General features: G+C 44.6%; 1 protein-coding gene across 1 annotated transcript in view; it reads left to right on the top strand.

The window, feature by feature from the left end:
• The window catches only part of SMAGP (small cell adhesion glycoprotein), a gene marked incomplete at its 5' end in the record, with an annotated part of 62135 nt that extends 54823 nt beyond the window's left edge, over window positions 1-7312 (top strand). The window contains 2 exons of the mRNA XM_082248149.1: window positions 2517-2588; window positions 7010-7312. Coding sequence (XP_082104275.1) covers window positions 2517-2588; window positions 7010-7188 — 251 coding nt within the window. The 3' untranslated portion in view covers window positions 7189-7312. The remainder of the gene's footprint in view (window positions 1-2516; window positions 2589-7009) is intronic.
• Between the last annotated feature and the right edge of the window lie 10388 nt (window positions 7313-17700).

Genomic DNA, 17700 nt, shown 5'->3' with positions numbered 1-17700 from the left:
TGGACTTGCTGATCTCAATTTCAGTTCATTATCCCCACGAGGCTTATTGCGTGCGTCTCAATTCTTCAGTGCCAATGGATGATGTGCGATGAACAACCTGTTCCCCAGTGCGTCTCTTTCCTTTTTTTTTTTTTTTTTTTTCCCCCCATAAATTCACGGTTATTTTCTTTACATACGACCCAGCTGCAATATTGCTCACCACTGTCAAAGAAACGGTACCACAGATCTTTAGTTAAATACTTGGTAAATGCAGCACAAGCTTGCACCCCCTGCTATGTGGAAACCGTTGCACAAGGGTGAATGAAATTGAGCAACTAGAGGACCTCATCTCGGCCATTTGGGACAAAACTGAGGCACATAATTCCAGGTGGTTGTATTAAAATCTTTCACTTCTTGGACGAATACCTGAACTACGCTCATTCCACGTAGTGTTTTGATGCCTGCTCTTTACTAGGTCATGGACTTGACCTACTTATCTAAAGCTCCCCCAGTGGTGACCTCCCTTCTAGTATAAAACACTACTGGATATGCACGGAATCAGTCAAGCACAGTCATATCTGACTTCTTCCTTTTTTTTTTTTTTTTTTTTTTTTGTGTGTGTTGTTCCTGAGATTTTCCAGGCATAGCTTCCAACTTGGACATCTCTTATTTCTCCAGAGACCTAACTATTCACTTTTAATAAATATCTTCACCACTTTTGGCTAGAATTAATGCTATGCTCCCGTGGACATTTTCAGAAACGTTGAGAAAAAATTTCCAGAATGCCTTGAAAAATTGTTGGGATTCATGCTCCTTTTTTTTTTTTTTTTTTTTTTTATCTGTTGCATATCCTCTAAACAAAAATTGTACTTAATGACCAATTCTCCAAGGGTATGCAAACTTTAGAGCACAACCTGTACTTTCTTAGCTTTTGTTTCTCCACCACCTTCATTCAGCTGATGGGAGAAAGTAAAGCAATGTGTGTAAGTGCTATTGTTCTAGTCAGAGCTTGCTAAGTTCGGAATACTGTCTCCCCACCCACGTGCAACTGTGCTGGACTAATTGCTTACTATTAACTCCAGAGCCTGCAATTCTGGAAAAAATATAATCCAACCTTTATACATTTCTAACCTTCCACTTTAGCTGTGCCTGATTGCTGTACCGCCTCAAAATCTAATTGGAGGTAAAAGAAAAAAAAGGGGGGGGGGTTACTTTAAAATATCTAGAGATATTCTAAAATGTTGTAAGGCACTGACTGGTAGGATTTTGTATGGTGTATGTGTCATCTAGGTTTCTTGCATACACATGGTAAGGTGCTCCCATGGAGAAAACAAACTTTAGAGAGCAAAAGGAAAAATCCTCATTTTTGTGTTGGGTCGTTTGAGCATTGTAGAGATTTGGGTTGGAAAAAACCCTCCATTCTGGACTATCTGATAGCTTACATTGAAGGCCTGTGCACTCACTCTGCTCAAGATCCTGCTGCTGGATGTGAGGCTGAATACACTGACAGAGCAGTATATGTGCTGTTTGTTTTGGGTGCCCATTATGAGGCTTAGGCCATACATTGTACAATATTTTTTTTTTTTTTTTTTTTAGATTTACTACAACCATGAGGTACAACCTAAACCTTTTTTAATTCATTTGTATGCAGGCAGGCTCTTGCACTACATAGTTGAAGGTAAATCTAATGGAAATTGTATAATGTATGGCCAATATGCACGATCAGAAAATCGTCTGCAAAATGCCCCTTTTGAATCGAACGTACACTAATTGGAACAGAGCTGATCATGACCATTCATCCTAAATGATCCAATGGGACAAGCACCAAATTCTTATTTTTTTCTTTGTTTAATCAGGTCAATTTTCGTCACTTCCTCACTTTTTGAATTTTTTTGTGAGCCACCCCCCCCCCCCCAATGGGACACGGATGCAAAAAAACAAAAAAAAAACAAAACTGGTGGATATAACCCTCTCCCTTACTCTATCGAAAATGGGGGGGGGGGGGGGGATTGCTTAGTTCTACTTGACTGACTATAAGGTTGCCCTTGAAGTTTGGCAATTTCCACACTGTTTTGTGCTCCACAAGTTGAAATCCTAAACTTTCTATAGTGGGGGGGGATATTTTTTTACTGACATTTGTTTCTCTCCTAACCTCTTTGTGTAGGTTAACCTCTGCAAAAGGACTGCCTTCCCTTCAAATATGGCACTTGTAACTACAGCAGATTTTGCCACAGGTAAGAATAACTTTCAGCCTGCGAACCTTGTTCTGCTTTTGTATGAAGTGCATACGGTATGCATGATCACATTTCATAGACTGTAGTAGGGGGCCTGTACTGATGAGCTTTTATTTGCTTCATGCGGGTTTTCATTTCCATACAATGTAAATTGAATGTAGAACTCCTTTGAATGATCTCAAACATTTAAAATTTCATATAAGCCCATCAGTAAAGGCCAGAAGACTGTACGCTACCTGTAGTAGCATTGTATTAAAGCAGATATATTTTAATTTTTTTATTTATTTTTTTTCCTCCCCCAAGACCATTCCCCACCAGTGGTGAAAGCAACAGCTAGCTCTGCTGACATGGATGTTGATGCATCAGTAATTGCAGGTAATTGTAGACCACTATTATCCATTTATTTTTCCAGCCATTAAGACCTAAAGCTAAACCAATCGGAAGGTGCTTGTGTGGGTGTTTTTTGTAATCTGCATTGTGCCCCCTTCAAACTTGTACAATTGTAAACTGACCTAAAAAATTGGCCAAAAAAGACTTGTGGAAATTCTATATCTTGGAGCACAGTACAGGAAACGGGCAACATATTTCTACACCATGGGTTAGAAGTGCATACTTTTCTTGTGATTGGCAAACTTCTAGGGAAACGTCCTCCCGGCATGCCCTATAACCCTACCTCACTCTGTTAATCCTCAGCTTTGTAGCAAGCAAGGCAGTGTAAACAAAAGGAAGGGAGGGTGACTTGTGTGTCTGTACTGTACTCCAAGGTATGGAACTTAAGAATAAAGAATTTTTACCTAATTATACAGTAAGACACATGCAAAGTTCGTATGATGGTGCACTATATAGAACACCCTTTATCCTTATGTGTTTTTATATAATGACATGGGGGTTCAGTTTCTACTGCATCCCTTTGAATATATTCTGATGGTAATTACATATGGAGGGCCCAAGAGTCTTGGCTGCTGAGTCTTCTCCGATGTGGTTTTGCAGTATGCTATATCTCAATGTTTTCTCTACATTTGGTGATAGTCTACTCCATGTTAATGTCAAAACTATCAGGTACTGGACATCTAGTTGCAGATGTTTAACTAAGTTCTCCTTGACGCAGATCGAGGCTTTTGACAATTATCTGGGACTGTGTAATTGATACTGATATCTACTTTTGTGCATGGGCCTCAGCTTCAAATGGGCCATGATCTGGGAAGCTTTTATTCTATTCATACTGCTTTTAACTTTTTTTTATTTATGAAAATATATATACACTTTCTGTAGGAAAAGGGCTTTCGTTGCATGGTCTACATCAGTGGTTCTTAACCTTGTTGAAGGTACTGAACCCCACCAGTTTCATATGCGCATTCACCGAACCCTTCTTAATTGGAAAAATAAAATATGTTTTTTTTTAATTCAAAACATAGGTATATATTTAGGATGGTATATATTTATACATAGGTGCACAAAATGAACAAAACCATTAAAGAACAAAACCATTTGCATTAACACTGACCGCTGACCATTTGCATTAACGCTGACCGCTGACCATTTGCATTAACACTGACCGCTGACCATTTGCATTAACACTGACCGCTGACCATTTGCATTAACACTGACCGCTGACCATTTGCATTAACACTGACCGCTGACCATTTGCATTAACGCTGACCGCTGACCATTTGCATTAACGCTGACCGCTGACCATTTGCATTAACGCTGACCGCTGACCATTTGCATTAACGCTGACCGCTGACCATTTGCATTAACGCTGACCGCTGACCATTTGCATTAACACTGACCGCTGACCATTTGCATTAACACTGACCGCTGACCATTTGCATTAACACTGACCGCTGACCATTTGCATTAACACTGACCGCTGACCATTTGCATTAACACTGACCGCTGACCATTTGCATTAACACTGAGCCCTGACCATTTGCATTAATACTGAGCATTGACCATTTGCATTACCAACCAACTAACCAAAAAAAAAAAAAAAAAGGCTCTCCTAACTTAAAAAAAAAAAAAAAAAAAATGCCATACCAATACTGCACACTCACTCACTGTGTATAACTGTTATACACGGGGGGGGGGGGGGCTTTTTAGTAAAACGCTTCTCTGCAGAGAACACCACACCACCACATCTACCTACCTTAGTCCTCCTGATTCTGGGCTGGCTGCTGCGCTCGCCTAGTAGTGCGTGGCCTGTGGGCGGCCTGCTCTGGCCTGGGTCTGGTGCCAGACTGGTGTCAGACTCACTCAGTGAGTCACTTGAGTGAGCCACCACTCACTAAACCTCCTCCTAGGCCTAGGAGTTGGACCTCTCTCCCCTCTAGTCTCCGAGTCCCCGCTCTCTCTGCTCAGTCTGTCCTTGCCGTCAGTGCACTGACTCAGTGTGTCAGTGTCACATGACATGTGAATCACTCCGCCAGGTCCGGTCTCTGTACTGTGGGGATGTTGTTTGTTTCCATGATGACGGCGCGGAGCAGGAGAGGAAGGACATGCCCGAAATTGGAGAAATAGTCCCTGACAGCGAAGTGGTACTAGCGGAGGGTATGCGTGTCATCACGAATCATATGAGTCCTCCACCGAACCCCAGAGACTGACTCACCGAACCCCTGGGGTTCGATCGAACCCAGGTTAAGAACCACTGGTCTACATGATTGAGCACTAGTCAGTTCTTTATATATGCATCTGTCCTTGTATGGGGATTGCCAATGAGACCTAGCTAATGAGGCTTCATCCAGCAGACAATCATATCCCACACATTCAGGCATTACCACACACATTCCCTGGGCCTGACATTGGTAGCTTCTAGGACATGATTCCAGTCCCCTAGCTTCAGGGGAATATGGTATATCCCTTATCTCCTCAAAAGCATATGCCTTTATGCAGATATCCCTACTAGAGATGGTCTGTTATGGCACTATACAAGAGGGTGTACCTACACGAAGGGCATCTGGCCACTACATTATATCATAGTGTTCTATACCATAGTGTATCCTGGGCCAGGGCTGCAGAGGCAGCCAGGCTGTTCATATGATAACCGGCAGCACACTTTATGGGTGTTTCAGCCCATCATTTGCTATCACTCAGACCTTATACCTGGCTTGGGTTGTTATGGCACTGTATTCAAATATAGTCAATATGTATCTTTTTATATGACCCCCCTAAGCAGAAGTGAATCATAAAGCACAACAAATCCCATTGATTTGGGTCCCCAAAATTTACATTCTTGAAATACCTGGATTACTAACTGTCGCATATGCTTGTTGCATCAACCAAACTGTTAAACCATCAAATGGCTGGTGTCATGACTGATCCGATTTGCAGCATAATGATGGTTGCAGATTGGATAGAAGCAGTTTCCTTGGCGGTAAAGGATAATGGGGTTTAATTATGCTTTAAGGCTGTCAGAAGATTGGTCTACAATCTCAGCAGTGCCTAAAAATTCCTAAAATGGGGAGCAACCGAGCATGTGCAAAGCAGAATGAGTCAGAATATTACTGAATTTTGCATAGTATAGACCCATTATTTTTAGCGTGTTTTACCTACCTACAGAAGGGGCCAGCCTGAGGTGATATAGTAGGACTTGGTTTTCTGACTAAAGGTCCACTTTAACAGAACGTGGTGTAACAATCAACATAAATGGGTTATCCTGTTACTGATAAAGACGCAGTCTCTTCAAGCAGGGATCTACCCAAATCTACTCATTCTAGTATCGCAACTAGCGCCAGAGTCCTTGGAGGGGGGGGGGAGACTCCGTTAATGCACAGGAACACCTCGCATTCAGATGAGGAGACCGGTATATTGCATATGCAAGAGTGTACTGTATGATTGTCCTTTTTTACATATTGTTAATATGCATAGTAACTGGCAGTCCAGCAATTTCTGTATATTTCTCTTTTGTGGTCCGGGTACTTTCCTGGTCACCCCTTTCCACACTGATAGTCAAGGGCATTGATTGTTAGCCCATGCTTTAAGTAACTATTTGGACACATCAGGAGTTGCAGTGGAAATTGTGGTCTAGGTATCATGGAATTATACTATACTGTTTTTTTATGCTCCAGTCTCTATAGTCCTTTCCGACTCGGGTATGCGTTTATCTCTTAGCTATTTTCAGACCCAACCAGGTATAGAAAGTGGCATCTCCATGCTTAGTGTCCAATTTGCTGCTCATTGGATGGTGCCTGGGGGGTTCTGGGCCATTGACACTTAGCAAGCCAAGTGCCATCACAGTGATATATGTAGAATCTCTCAATGGAGTCAGAGGTCATTTCCCAAATCTTTGACCACAATATGGACAGAGGAAGGGGTTTGCCTCAATAGTTCCACAGAGCTGGCAGATCAGACTAGCCATTTACATCTACCAATCTCAACCAGGTACCACCCAAGGGGATCACAACCCATTCTACCAGGGCCTGACCATCAGGGCCTGACCATCTTTATATGTGGAGAAAGCAAGAGCTACGCCAGACCAGATATGCCAGGTGACAGCCTGGTCGTGCTTCAGTAACCTTACAAAACAGGATAGATTTCCTGTCCAGCCGAGACCAATCTGTCAGTAGAAAGGTCCTTCAGGCTGTAGACCCCTCAAGTAGTATTACTTGCTAAATCCTCTCAGATGCTGCAGTGAAATTACTTTTTTCTTTTCTTTTCTGGGTGGATGTGGTTTTGGCAAAGCTGAGTCCTTTCACACAAACTTTTAACTCCCACTTAATAAACATTGCTGGTTTTATTTCACATGTCCAATATTGAATATTGTAAACCCTTGTTAATCTGATGGTATTTATTTCATACAGGTGTGATAGCTGCTGTATTCATAACCATCCTCGTGGTGCTGGCACTGATTGCAGTCTATTTGTACAAACACAAAGGCAGTTACCGTACCCATGAGGCAATAGAAGAGGGAGAGGCGGATAAGGCTTTACAAGAAAAGACTGGTGATCCCAGTGAGGAAAAGCAAGAATACTTCATGTGATTTGCACCAACTGCTGACTGTTACAAAAAAAGGAAAATGTGTAAGCCTGTTCACCCAGAGACTAATGGCAATCTATTTATTTGGTGCACTCCTACTTTCAGAAAAATCCAGAAATCTTTTGCTACCTTTTTCAGGAACTGATGCAAAAGTTCTTCAGTTAATACTAGGATGGTTTTTCATTTTTGTATTGATGCTTTTTAGAGGTGGATGTTCGTAACCCCCTCACCCCCCTCACACACCTCTTCACCCTTACCTACCCTTATGCAAGGAGAATTACAGCCCTGTGCCCTTTACTGATATAGGTGTCAGCACTGTTCTATTTGGCCTTCGTTTAGTAGCAATATGTTGGGACAATTTTAAATCTGCAGATATAGGTTTAGTATTAATGACTTTTGCAAAATAAAAATATTTTTTTTTTTAAAGTGTGTGGGGATTTTTATTTTGGGGCAGATTGACACTTGCTCCTAAAGAAGAATTGTAGAAATGTGACTGTTGATGCAAACCATTTAGCATGGGAATCGGGGAGCATGTAACTTTGGTGCCACGTATATCGCACTCCCAGTGTGTATATCTGCACTTGCACTATTGTGTTAAAAATTTAATTTAGACATTAAAGTTACACTAAATGATGACCTTATTCTTAAGCACTTGACCTCGGAAGGTTTTACCCTCCCTTCCTGACCAGAGCATTATTTTGCTATTTGGCACTGCGCTACTTCAACTGGTAATTGCGCAGCCATGCAACGCTGTACCTAAACTAAATTTGTTTTATCATTCATTGATGGACACAGCTCCTGATTCTTAACCATTGGGTTATACTGCTCCCTACAGGTGTAGGACACTAGGCAGAAAAAGTCTGGCTACGCCTATGGACAATCCCAGGGGGGTATACTCCCTCTCTCTGCTATAGATACTCCACTTTTTCTGCCTAGTCTTTTTAGATTAAAAAAAAAAAATTCTCTTTCCTATGAGATCCACAATCAACTGCCGGACTGGGCGACGGGTTGGATAATCTAGATCTAGTGGTCACCCCAGTCTGGCCAGCGAGCACGCGCAGACCTGTGAGTTAAATGTCTCATGAGGGCGCATACGACTTGTGGTGCTGCTATTCTCTTGTAGCCTGTGTGCTTAATGCACAGTGGCCATGTTTGTGTAGTCTGATGGCCTTTTGTCGGTTTGCCATTGAAAATAGCGGCGGCCATGAAGGTGGAACCCTCCAGTCTGCCATTTCAGTGGTGGGAGCCCCTGGTGCTGACTCCAGGATCTTTTTGTTTCTTGATCGCCGTTTGTGCAGTGCAGATACTCCTGGTAGCTGCGGTGCCTGGTTACTGTGGGGTGGTCCTCTCTGGCTGGCAACCCGTGGGCTGCCAGGGTGGTGGTGTTTCTTAGCAGTGTTTTACAATTTTGTGGAGTCCTCTTGGTGATTTTCCCCCCCCCCCCCCCTCTCTGAGGCTGTTGGGCCCTTCGCGTCCCATCGTGCACTGACGGTAGTCCTGGACTCCTTGGTGTCTGGTGGAGGTGGCTTTTGGGTGACGGGCTGGCAAAAAGTGCGCCCCCCCCGCCTTATTTGTCTCATCAGATCCTGAATCTGGTTCGGTGGACGTGGGTCACCCTGCTGGGTCTGCGACCACACCTTCCTTCCTCACCTTCTGCAACCGCGTATATTAAAAAGGTGCTGGTGGACGCACTGATTGTAGCTGTGCGTGAATCTTTAAAAAGGAAGAATGCAGGGGCGCAGGTTCCCTTTGGCATTCGCAAGCCAACAAGAGCGGAAAAGGTGTGCCTTTTCCCTTCCTATTGACAATTGTAGCTAAATGAGGGACAATTTTGGTCTTTTTTTCCTTTTTCTCAAAAAAAAAATAAAAAAAAATCGCACAGGTGATCAAATACCACCAAAAGAAAGCTCTATTTGAGGGGGGGGAAAAAACATCAATTTTATTTGGGTACAGTGTCGCACGACCATGCAATTGGTCTGTTAAATTAACGAATGCAGTGCCAAATCGCAAAATAGGGCCTGGTCAGGAAGAGGGGGCAAATCCTTCCGGTCTTAAAGTGGTTAAGGACCTGGCTGACAGTAAGGCAGAGGCTGTGACCTGCAATATGTAAACACTGGCTTTTTTGGCACTGAGGCTGATAGTCACCATTGCCCTGGTTTTGCAGACTCTGACTGAATGGGCTAAGCTTTTGCACTGTGACCTCGAAAGGGAGTAGCTCCCCCGCCTCTGGTCCAGGGCCTGCAGTTTCTGTGATGTCTCTTTGGTGCAGCTCCCCTAGTGGGGCTCAGCTTGGTTTCAGGATTAGTGTGTTTTGGGTGTGGGGTGTTTATTTTTTTTTTTTTTTTTTTGCTCAGTTACTGGTCTGCGGACCAGATTTCCAAAAATTCCTTGACTGATTTTACTTTTTAAGGAGATTGCCTGTTTGGTGCTACCCTGGATGACATCAAGTCTCACAAGGAGGGAAGAGTACCTTTCTTCTACAGGCTGCAAGGGCCCTCGTTGTAGACGTGGACCCCCATCCTCAGCTCTTGCGTAGTGTTGGGGTTTTTTTTTTTTTTTTTTATGTTGCTCAGGGTCGACTGGCAAGTCAAGAGTGGGCTTCTCCAGACCCGCAAACAAGGCCCCTTCAGCATGAAGGTGTGCCCTCACCCATATCTGGGGTGGGGGGACATCTTCACTGGTTTCCGGCCCCATGGTTTCCCTTGGTACAGGTCAGGTGGGTCCATGAGGTCATTCGGTATGGCTACAAGATCAAGGTGTGGTAAGGTTCTTCCTTCCAACGCTGAACTGTCCCTGGTACACTTACTGGCTCTTTTTGGGGCGGTAGAAGACCTTTACTTTGAAGACCCCAGCGTTAAACTATGGACCTGCAGTTCAGGAACTATAATTCCCATCATCCAGTAAAACCTGTGCTAAATGAAAAAGTATAGCAGCTAGCACAGGCCAACAGACAAACCCATACAAAATAGACAAAAAAAAAGTGCAGTGCTAAAAACTGTTGTACATGATTTATAAAGTGCGTAGTGCAAAAGACTTAGAATATAGGGGGATATATATATATATATATAAATTTAAATGTATACATTAAAATGTGTAACATGAGTTTAAATGAGAAAACTCATGACAAATCCATAAAACATAAATTACATATAGTGTCCAAATAATTGATTGTGTAAAGGGAAAATTGTAAAAAAAAAAAAAAAAAAAAAAAAAACACGACAAAGGCTGTGATCCAAATCACCATTAAGTCCCAATGTGCATATGGAAAAATAAATTAATCCACTGATCCATCCACCTGATGTGTAACCACCAACATATAATAAGGATGCCTGCTTACCAGAAGAATGGCAGCTTTCAAACTAATGGAGAGCTTCACAACACTTTAGCAGGTAATGCCCCATACACACGTGCAGATTATCTGCAGACTTTTGTCTGCAGACTTACCTTTTCTATGTAGTGCAAGGGCCTGCCGGATTGCATACAAATTGAAAGTGTTTAGATTTGACCTCATATTATATGGTTTTGGTAAGTCTGCAGATAATCTGCACGTGTGTATGGGGCATAAGTATCCACGATAGGACAAGCATTGGAAGTATGTATTCAGGCGAGTGTCCAATAGAACGATACCCTCTCCTGGAGAAATCTCATAAACTTGTCGAGTGCAAATCTCTGCGGGATTCTCCTCTAATCCATTGTAGCGACAAACAAGCTTGTGTGAAACAGGCAAAGAATTAGCTCAATGTGAAGTCGTCAGTAGTGGTAATAGTCCCGAATGGAGTTGCTGGGATCATGGAGAGGCAGTGGATGCCAGTGATAAGATCCAGAGAAGCTGTCGGTGAGCTGCCGCTTACAGAACCTCGGAAGAACTGTAAGATGGAGCTGTCAAAAGCCTGGGTGCGAGTAGCCAATCAGGGACCGTTTTTAGAGTCAAAACCACGCCTCCATCAGCTTAGATGTTCCTGAGCAGTGTGCCTGTTTTCTCCAGGAGAGGGTATCATTCTATTGAACACTCGCCTGAATACATACTGCCAATGTTTGTCCTATCGTGGATATTTACCTGCTAAAGTGTTGTGGAGCTCTCCATTAGTTTGGAGGCCGCCATTCATCTGGTAAGCAGGCATCCTTATTATATGTTGGTGGTTGCACATCAGGTGGATGGATCACTGTATTAATTCTTTTTTCCATATGCACATTTGGACTTTATGGTGACTTGGATCACGGACTTTGTGAAAAGGAAAAATTGTAAAAAACAATCAATTATTTGGACACTGTCATTTTTATGTTTATTTGTCATGATTTTTTTTCTTATTTTTAACTCATGTTCCACATTTTCATGTATGAATTTATATGCATTTAATTTATATATTCACCTATATTTATCACACATTTTATATTTTAAGTCTTTTGCACTAAGCACTTTATAATCATGTACAACAATTGTTAGTGCTACATTTTTTTTGTCTACAATTCCCATCATGCCTTGTCATGTCTGTAAATGTCAGAGTTTTACAATGCCTCATGATGGGATGTGTAGTTCCGCAACAGCTGGAATGCTGTAGTTTGAGGATCCCTGCTTTTAAATTGGTCTCTGTTATGACTTCAGAATGTTTTCAGGGATTTTGAGTACCTGTTTACAGTCCCCAGGAAGGCAAGGTGTGTCCAATTCTGGACCCCAAGGCGCTGAACTGCTTTTATGTGGGCGCAGAAGTTCAGAATAGTCTGTTCGTACGGTGGTGGCTTTTCTGCTTCTGGGATTTTTCTTGCCTCCATCGACATCTAGAGAGCTTCCCTTCACATTCAAATATGTGTAGGTCTCCAGCGCTTCCTCCCCGTCTCCGTGGGAGAGGAGCATTATCGGTTTGTGGCTTTACCCCTTTTGGTCTCGCTTCTGCTCCTCGGGCCTTCACTAAAGTGTGGGCCATGGTGCTAGCATTGTTACACCAATATGGGATCGTGGTACTGGGCTTCTTGGACAACCTCCTTCTGTGAATGGAGTCTCCTACTGCTATTGTGGAAAACCTGGTGATCCCATACGAAAATGACAAAAACAAACACAAGGGCGCACTGCCCTAGTGCATTATCCTCTAAAAAGGTTTATTCAAATAAAAAGTATAAAAATATTCGCAAACAAGTTCTTGATAAAAACATATCAAATTAGGTATGTTGTCATCAGCATTGAGATCTAAGGGTGCACCGTCCCCTGAAGCTGAAGAGGCTTACGTGTTTTGAGGCTTAGCTTCTTCCTCAGAGCCTAAGTAGCATGTCTAAGCCCTTTGCTTTATATACTAGACAATGACATGATACAGTTGAGTGTGGACCTTCCCCCACAGGGGCGTGTGCATGAGGTGCCCACCCACATCAGCCCATCCAACTTGATATTTAGACCCTGCCCCAAAAAGGAAGAAAAGGGGAGGAGGGGGAAGAAAAAGGAGAGGTGTACCAAAACAAAGCAAAACACAATAATCCTATCCAGATAAATGTGAATGCTGCACATAAAGAGGACCCCTTAACTCCCCAATAAATGTACTAGATTAAGCATTCCAATAGTAGTATGCAGACATAGGCAAGTATGTGCTGTGAACACTGTGGGCATGGAAATCCACACAATGCAAAATGAAAACAAAAACTTACACAAGTGGTCCTAGAGGAATGGGCATCTCTAGCCAGAGTCTGTATCCTCACCAAGGAAAGAAAAGTGCAGTCACTTCATCCATCCGCTGCCAATTGCAAATTCACTATTTGTTTCAGTGTGGGGGCTGTTCCCAAGTCATCATATAAGAGAGGTGGGTTACAGAGCTTTTTTGTATGGATAACCAGCCAGATTGCTTACCATAATGTGTTCGATGGATGCACTGGAACGCACGCTGCCATTTCCAGAAGTGCGTGGTGCGCTCCACAACTCATCTCAGGGGACCAATCGTCCCAAATGGGCACAGCTACAGATGGATAGACAGCTGGAACGCACGCCGTCAAACCCAGAAGTGTGTTGTGCGTTCCAGACCTCTTTTGCACACACACTTGTTTTGAGTGATTCATTCACTTCGGGAGACTAGGTGACGCCCATCGGGGCATGCCTTAGGACCGAAGCCGTTACCACGACTGCCCACAGCTGCCGGCTAGTGGCATGACTCCCCATATGACTATATGTTGCTCCCAGAGGGGCGTGGCTGCTACCTGAATGACTCCCAGTCCAGAGCCAAGCCCAATTGTTGTGTCTGTAAATTCCCACCACTTGTAAAATATGATCCTGGGAGTGCCAACCACGACATCAACCTCTGGGGAAAGAGGACGTTAAAAACAATAATAATACTAGAAAAAAGTACGCCGAGTACCTCATACACACACACACCCCAAATGTAAGGGAATGTCACTTAATGAAAACACATGTATATTTTCTTGGAATGCATGTATGTATATCATGTATACCCATGATAACAATGCGTATTAATACATAATTCCCTAAAAGGTTACCATGGTATAAATGGCATAGCATAAAGCGAAAAATGGAACAGGAAATTACCTAAGGAGCTGTGATATGAAATCTAATAACATCATAATGCCCTGTAGAGGGTTAGTGGGTAGTCCAGAATATTACAGATGCACTGGTAGATGCATGAAATAAAATACAGAAAAGGAAAAGGGATAAGTTGCACATTAAGCCCAGATTTACCTACATAAAAGTGAGCCTATATGCACATATACCCCCAATTTACCCATTGCACAAGCGTGCACATAAAGCTATGCACATCCGACTTAGACCATAAAGGAAAGATGCAACAACCCAAAATTTAGCTATTGGATATTGTACATGTGGATAAAACCAAACCCTTGGAGGATGCAACAATGTACAAGCAATCCAACACTCCTGATAGCCCTACACCCTTTAATCTATGTTTAGGTTGTGTATTATATTGTGTGCTGAGATATGTGGTATAGATAAGTGATATCCCAACCTTCAGTCTACTAATGTTAGATCAATAGGGTATTACCGGGCTAGGCTTATAGATTATTGTCCTCCATATATCTACGGCAGGTCTCTACTGAAGGGAGTCCTGAACTGGATACTTGTACACTAGTAGGGGTTAAGGTGAATCAGCCACATAGAAGCCTCCGAGACCCCCATAGCTGCACTCCTTTGTGAAGGCAAAGCCTCCTCTCGGGGGAAGATGGTAAGCGATCCACATCGTCAAAAGATGTGTGACTGGGACAAAATGCACAATCTCAAACATCCCAGAATATCAAAACATTGGGGATCCTTCCTCTGGACAAACTCTAGAAACTGCAGGCTGCAATTTGTCTCTTACTGTCCTGCTGATGGTAATCCCTCTGGACTTGCATGCGGGTGCTGGGCCTGATGTTTACTTTCGAGGCAGTTCTGTTTGTACAGGTCCCTTCAAGGGAGATTCTGGCAAAATGGGACAAGAATCCACAGTCTCTGGACAATCAGATCCAGCTGAGCCAGGGAACACAGGAGTCCCTGATATGGTGGCTTTGTGCTTTGGCTGGGGTTATCCTTCCTCCCCTTGTATTCGACAGTGGTCACCACGGATGCCAGCCTGCCTGGCTGGGGAGGCATCCTCGGCAAAATTTCTGCTCAGGGGGTCTGGACACTAGAAGAGTCTGTGCCTGAAACATTGGATGGATCGTTTTCAGGGATGTCCAGTGCGCATTCAATTGGACAATGCCACGGCCGTGGCTTATGTCAATCACCAGGGGGGCACAAGAAGTGTCCTAGAGGTAGCATTCTAAGGTGGGCAGAACGGTTTGTTCCAGTCCCCTCCACCCTACATACTTCTGGGGTGGAAAACTGGCAGCCGCATTACCTCAGTCGGCAGGCGTTGGACCAAGGGGAGTGGTCCCTTCATCTGGAGGTGTTTCATCAGTTTTGTCTCCAGTTGGGCATCCCTGAGGTGGATCTGTTGGCGTCCTGGCTCAACAGGTGCAGAGGTTTGTGGCTCGGTCACAGGATCCTCTGGCAGACACCATGGATGCGCTGGTGGACACATGGGGTCAGTATTGTCTGATTTACGCCTTCCCTCCTCTCAAGCTTCTGCCAAGATTTCTAAGCAGGATTGAGGCAGAAGGGATTCCAGTCATCTTAGTTCCCCCACACTGGCCTCGCCGATTGAGTGTGGCTGGTTGCCGACATTCCTTGGAAGCTTCCTCTCTCAGGGAAGATCTGCTGTCCCAAGGAACAATTGTCGGTGATTCCAATCAGTGGCGGCTGGTGCTCAAAATTTTTGGGGGGGCGCAAACAGAAAAATGTAATAGGCATTGCTTTGCGGCAAAAAACGATGTAAAAAATTGCGTGACTTTGAGGTCGCAAAAGTGTGAAAGGGGCCTTCAGTAATTAAGGTATAATGTGCCCCCTTTCAATGCAGAGAGACCAGCGTGCCCCGTTTCAATGCACAGTGACCCCCCTTTCAATGCACAGTGACCAGTGTGCCCCCTTACAATGCACAGTGACCAATGTGCCACCTTCAAAACAGTGACCAGCATGCCCCCTTCAATGCAGTGACCAGCGTACATGCCCCTTCCAATGCAGTGACCAGCGTACATGCCCCCTTTCAATGCAGTGACCAGCGTACATGCCCCCTTTCAATGTAGTGACCAGCGTACATGCCCCCTTTCAATGTAGTGACCAGCGTACATGCCGCCTTTCAATGTAGGGACCAGCGTACATGCCCCTTTCAATGCAGTGACCAGCATACATGCCCCCTTTCAATGCAGTGACCAGCATACATGTCCCCTTTCAATGCAGTGACCAGCATACATGCCCCCTTCAATGCAGTGACCAGCGTACATGCCCCCTTCAATGCAGTGACCAGCGTGCGTGCCCCTTCAATGCAGTGTGCCCCACCCAGACCAGTGCACTTACCTGGAGCAGACGCGGCGGCGCCTTCTCCTCAGTGTCCTGGTGGCTGGCTTCTCTTCAATCCCCCAGCGTCCATCTCCTCGAGTCCTCCCGCTCCCGCCTCCTCCTCGGCCAATGGCATGGGGTTTGCCTTGCGGCCAATCAGGAAGCGCGTATCGGACGCGCTCCCTGATTGGCCAGGAGGAGGATCCGTTTGACAATAGCGAATTTTCATTCGCTATTGTCACACAATGGGTGGGCTTGGGACGCACTGCTCTGCGCCCCGGGTCCACCCTTTGCATCGCCCTATTAGAGCCTCTGGCTCTAATCAGGTGATGCCAAAAAAAACAGACAGGAGGTGGTCCTAAGGTACCACCTTAGGATACCAGAGAGCGCCATGACACCCCCCACATCCGATGCCAAAAAAAAAAAAGCCCCATTGAACTCCATGCATCCGGCGCCCCTGCATGCAGATTAGGGGGCCGGACGCATTGATAGGGGGGGCGGCACCCCTGCGCCCCCAACGCACCGGTTGCCACTGATTCCAATGCTGTTAAAAGCTAGGAAGATTTACCATATAACGCGGAAGACTTGCATTGCGTGTAGTGAGTCTCCTGGGGTTCATCCTTGTGGGGGGGTTGAGCAGAACCGGTCTCTGTTGCAGCCTTGGGACCTCAATTTAAGTGCGCTGTCCTCCAGAAGCCTCCTTGTGAGAATCTTCAGGAGATTCCCCTGCTTACGCTGTCCCAGAAGGTGGCCTTCACCTCTGCATGCAGGGTGTTGGAATTGGCGGCGTTACCCTGTCATTCACCTTACTTGGTGGTTCACAGTGATGAGGTGGTTCTTCGCCCCTGTCCGTCGTTCCTTCCTCAGGTTGTCTCTGATTTTCATTTGAATGAAGACCTTGAGTTGCCTTCCTTGTGTCCCAGGCCAAAACATCCGAAGGATATTGCTTTGCATGCCTTGGATGTGTACCTGGCAGCTACGCAGTCTTTTAGGAAATGAGACTCATGATTTGTGCTTACGGATGGGCCTTGGAAAAGGTTCTCCACTTCCTCTGCAACCATTTCCAGGTGGATCAGACAGACGGGGATTCAGGCCTATTCCATCAAGGGTCAGGTTCCTCCTTACCCTGTCAAGGCGCACTCTACTCGGGCGCTCAGTGCCTCCTGGGCCTTCCGTCATCAGGCATCAATGATGCAGGTTTACAAGGCGGCCACCTGGTCTTTGGTGCATACTTGCACAAAATTTTATAAAGTGGATTTGGCATCTGCAGATGCTTCCTTTGGCAGCAAGGTTTTGCAGGCTACTGTTGAGAGGACCTGGTCCTCTTTGAGGGTGTATTGTTTTTTTCAGGTGAGCCCCTGTTTACTTGGTTGGCTATAGTTAGCCTTGGGAATTTTCTTTTTTGCTGTTCCCACCCCTCATGTTTAACACTGCTTTGGGACGTCCCAATGGTTATGAAGATCAGGAGCTGTGTCCGTCAATGAATGAAAGAGAGAGAAAATGGGATTTTTGACTTACCGTAAAATCAGTTTCTCTGATGATTGATGGACACAGCCCCCACCCCTCTGTGGAGTTGTAATTCTTCCGACACTGCTTTCAACAAAAGTACCTATAGCAGAGAGAAGGAGTATGCCCCCCTGGGACTGCCCATAGGTG

This window comes from Pelophylax lessonae (genome assembly GCF_965119305.1).
Source record: "Pelophylax lessonae genome assembly, chromosome: 2".
NCBI classification, from domain to species: domain Eukaryota; kingdom Metazoa; phylum Chordata; class Amphibia; order Anura; family Ranidae; genus Pelophylax; species Pelophylax lessonae.
This window is presented reverse-complemented; position numbering and strand designations above follow the sequence as displayed.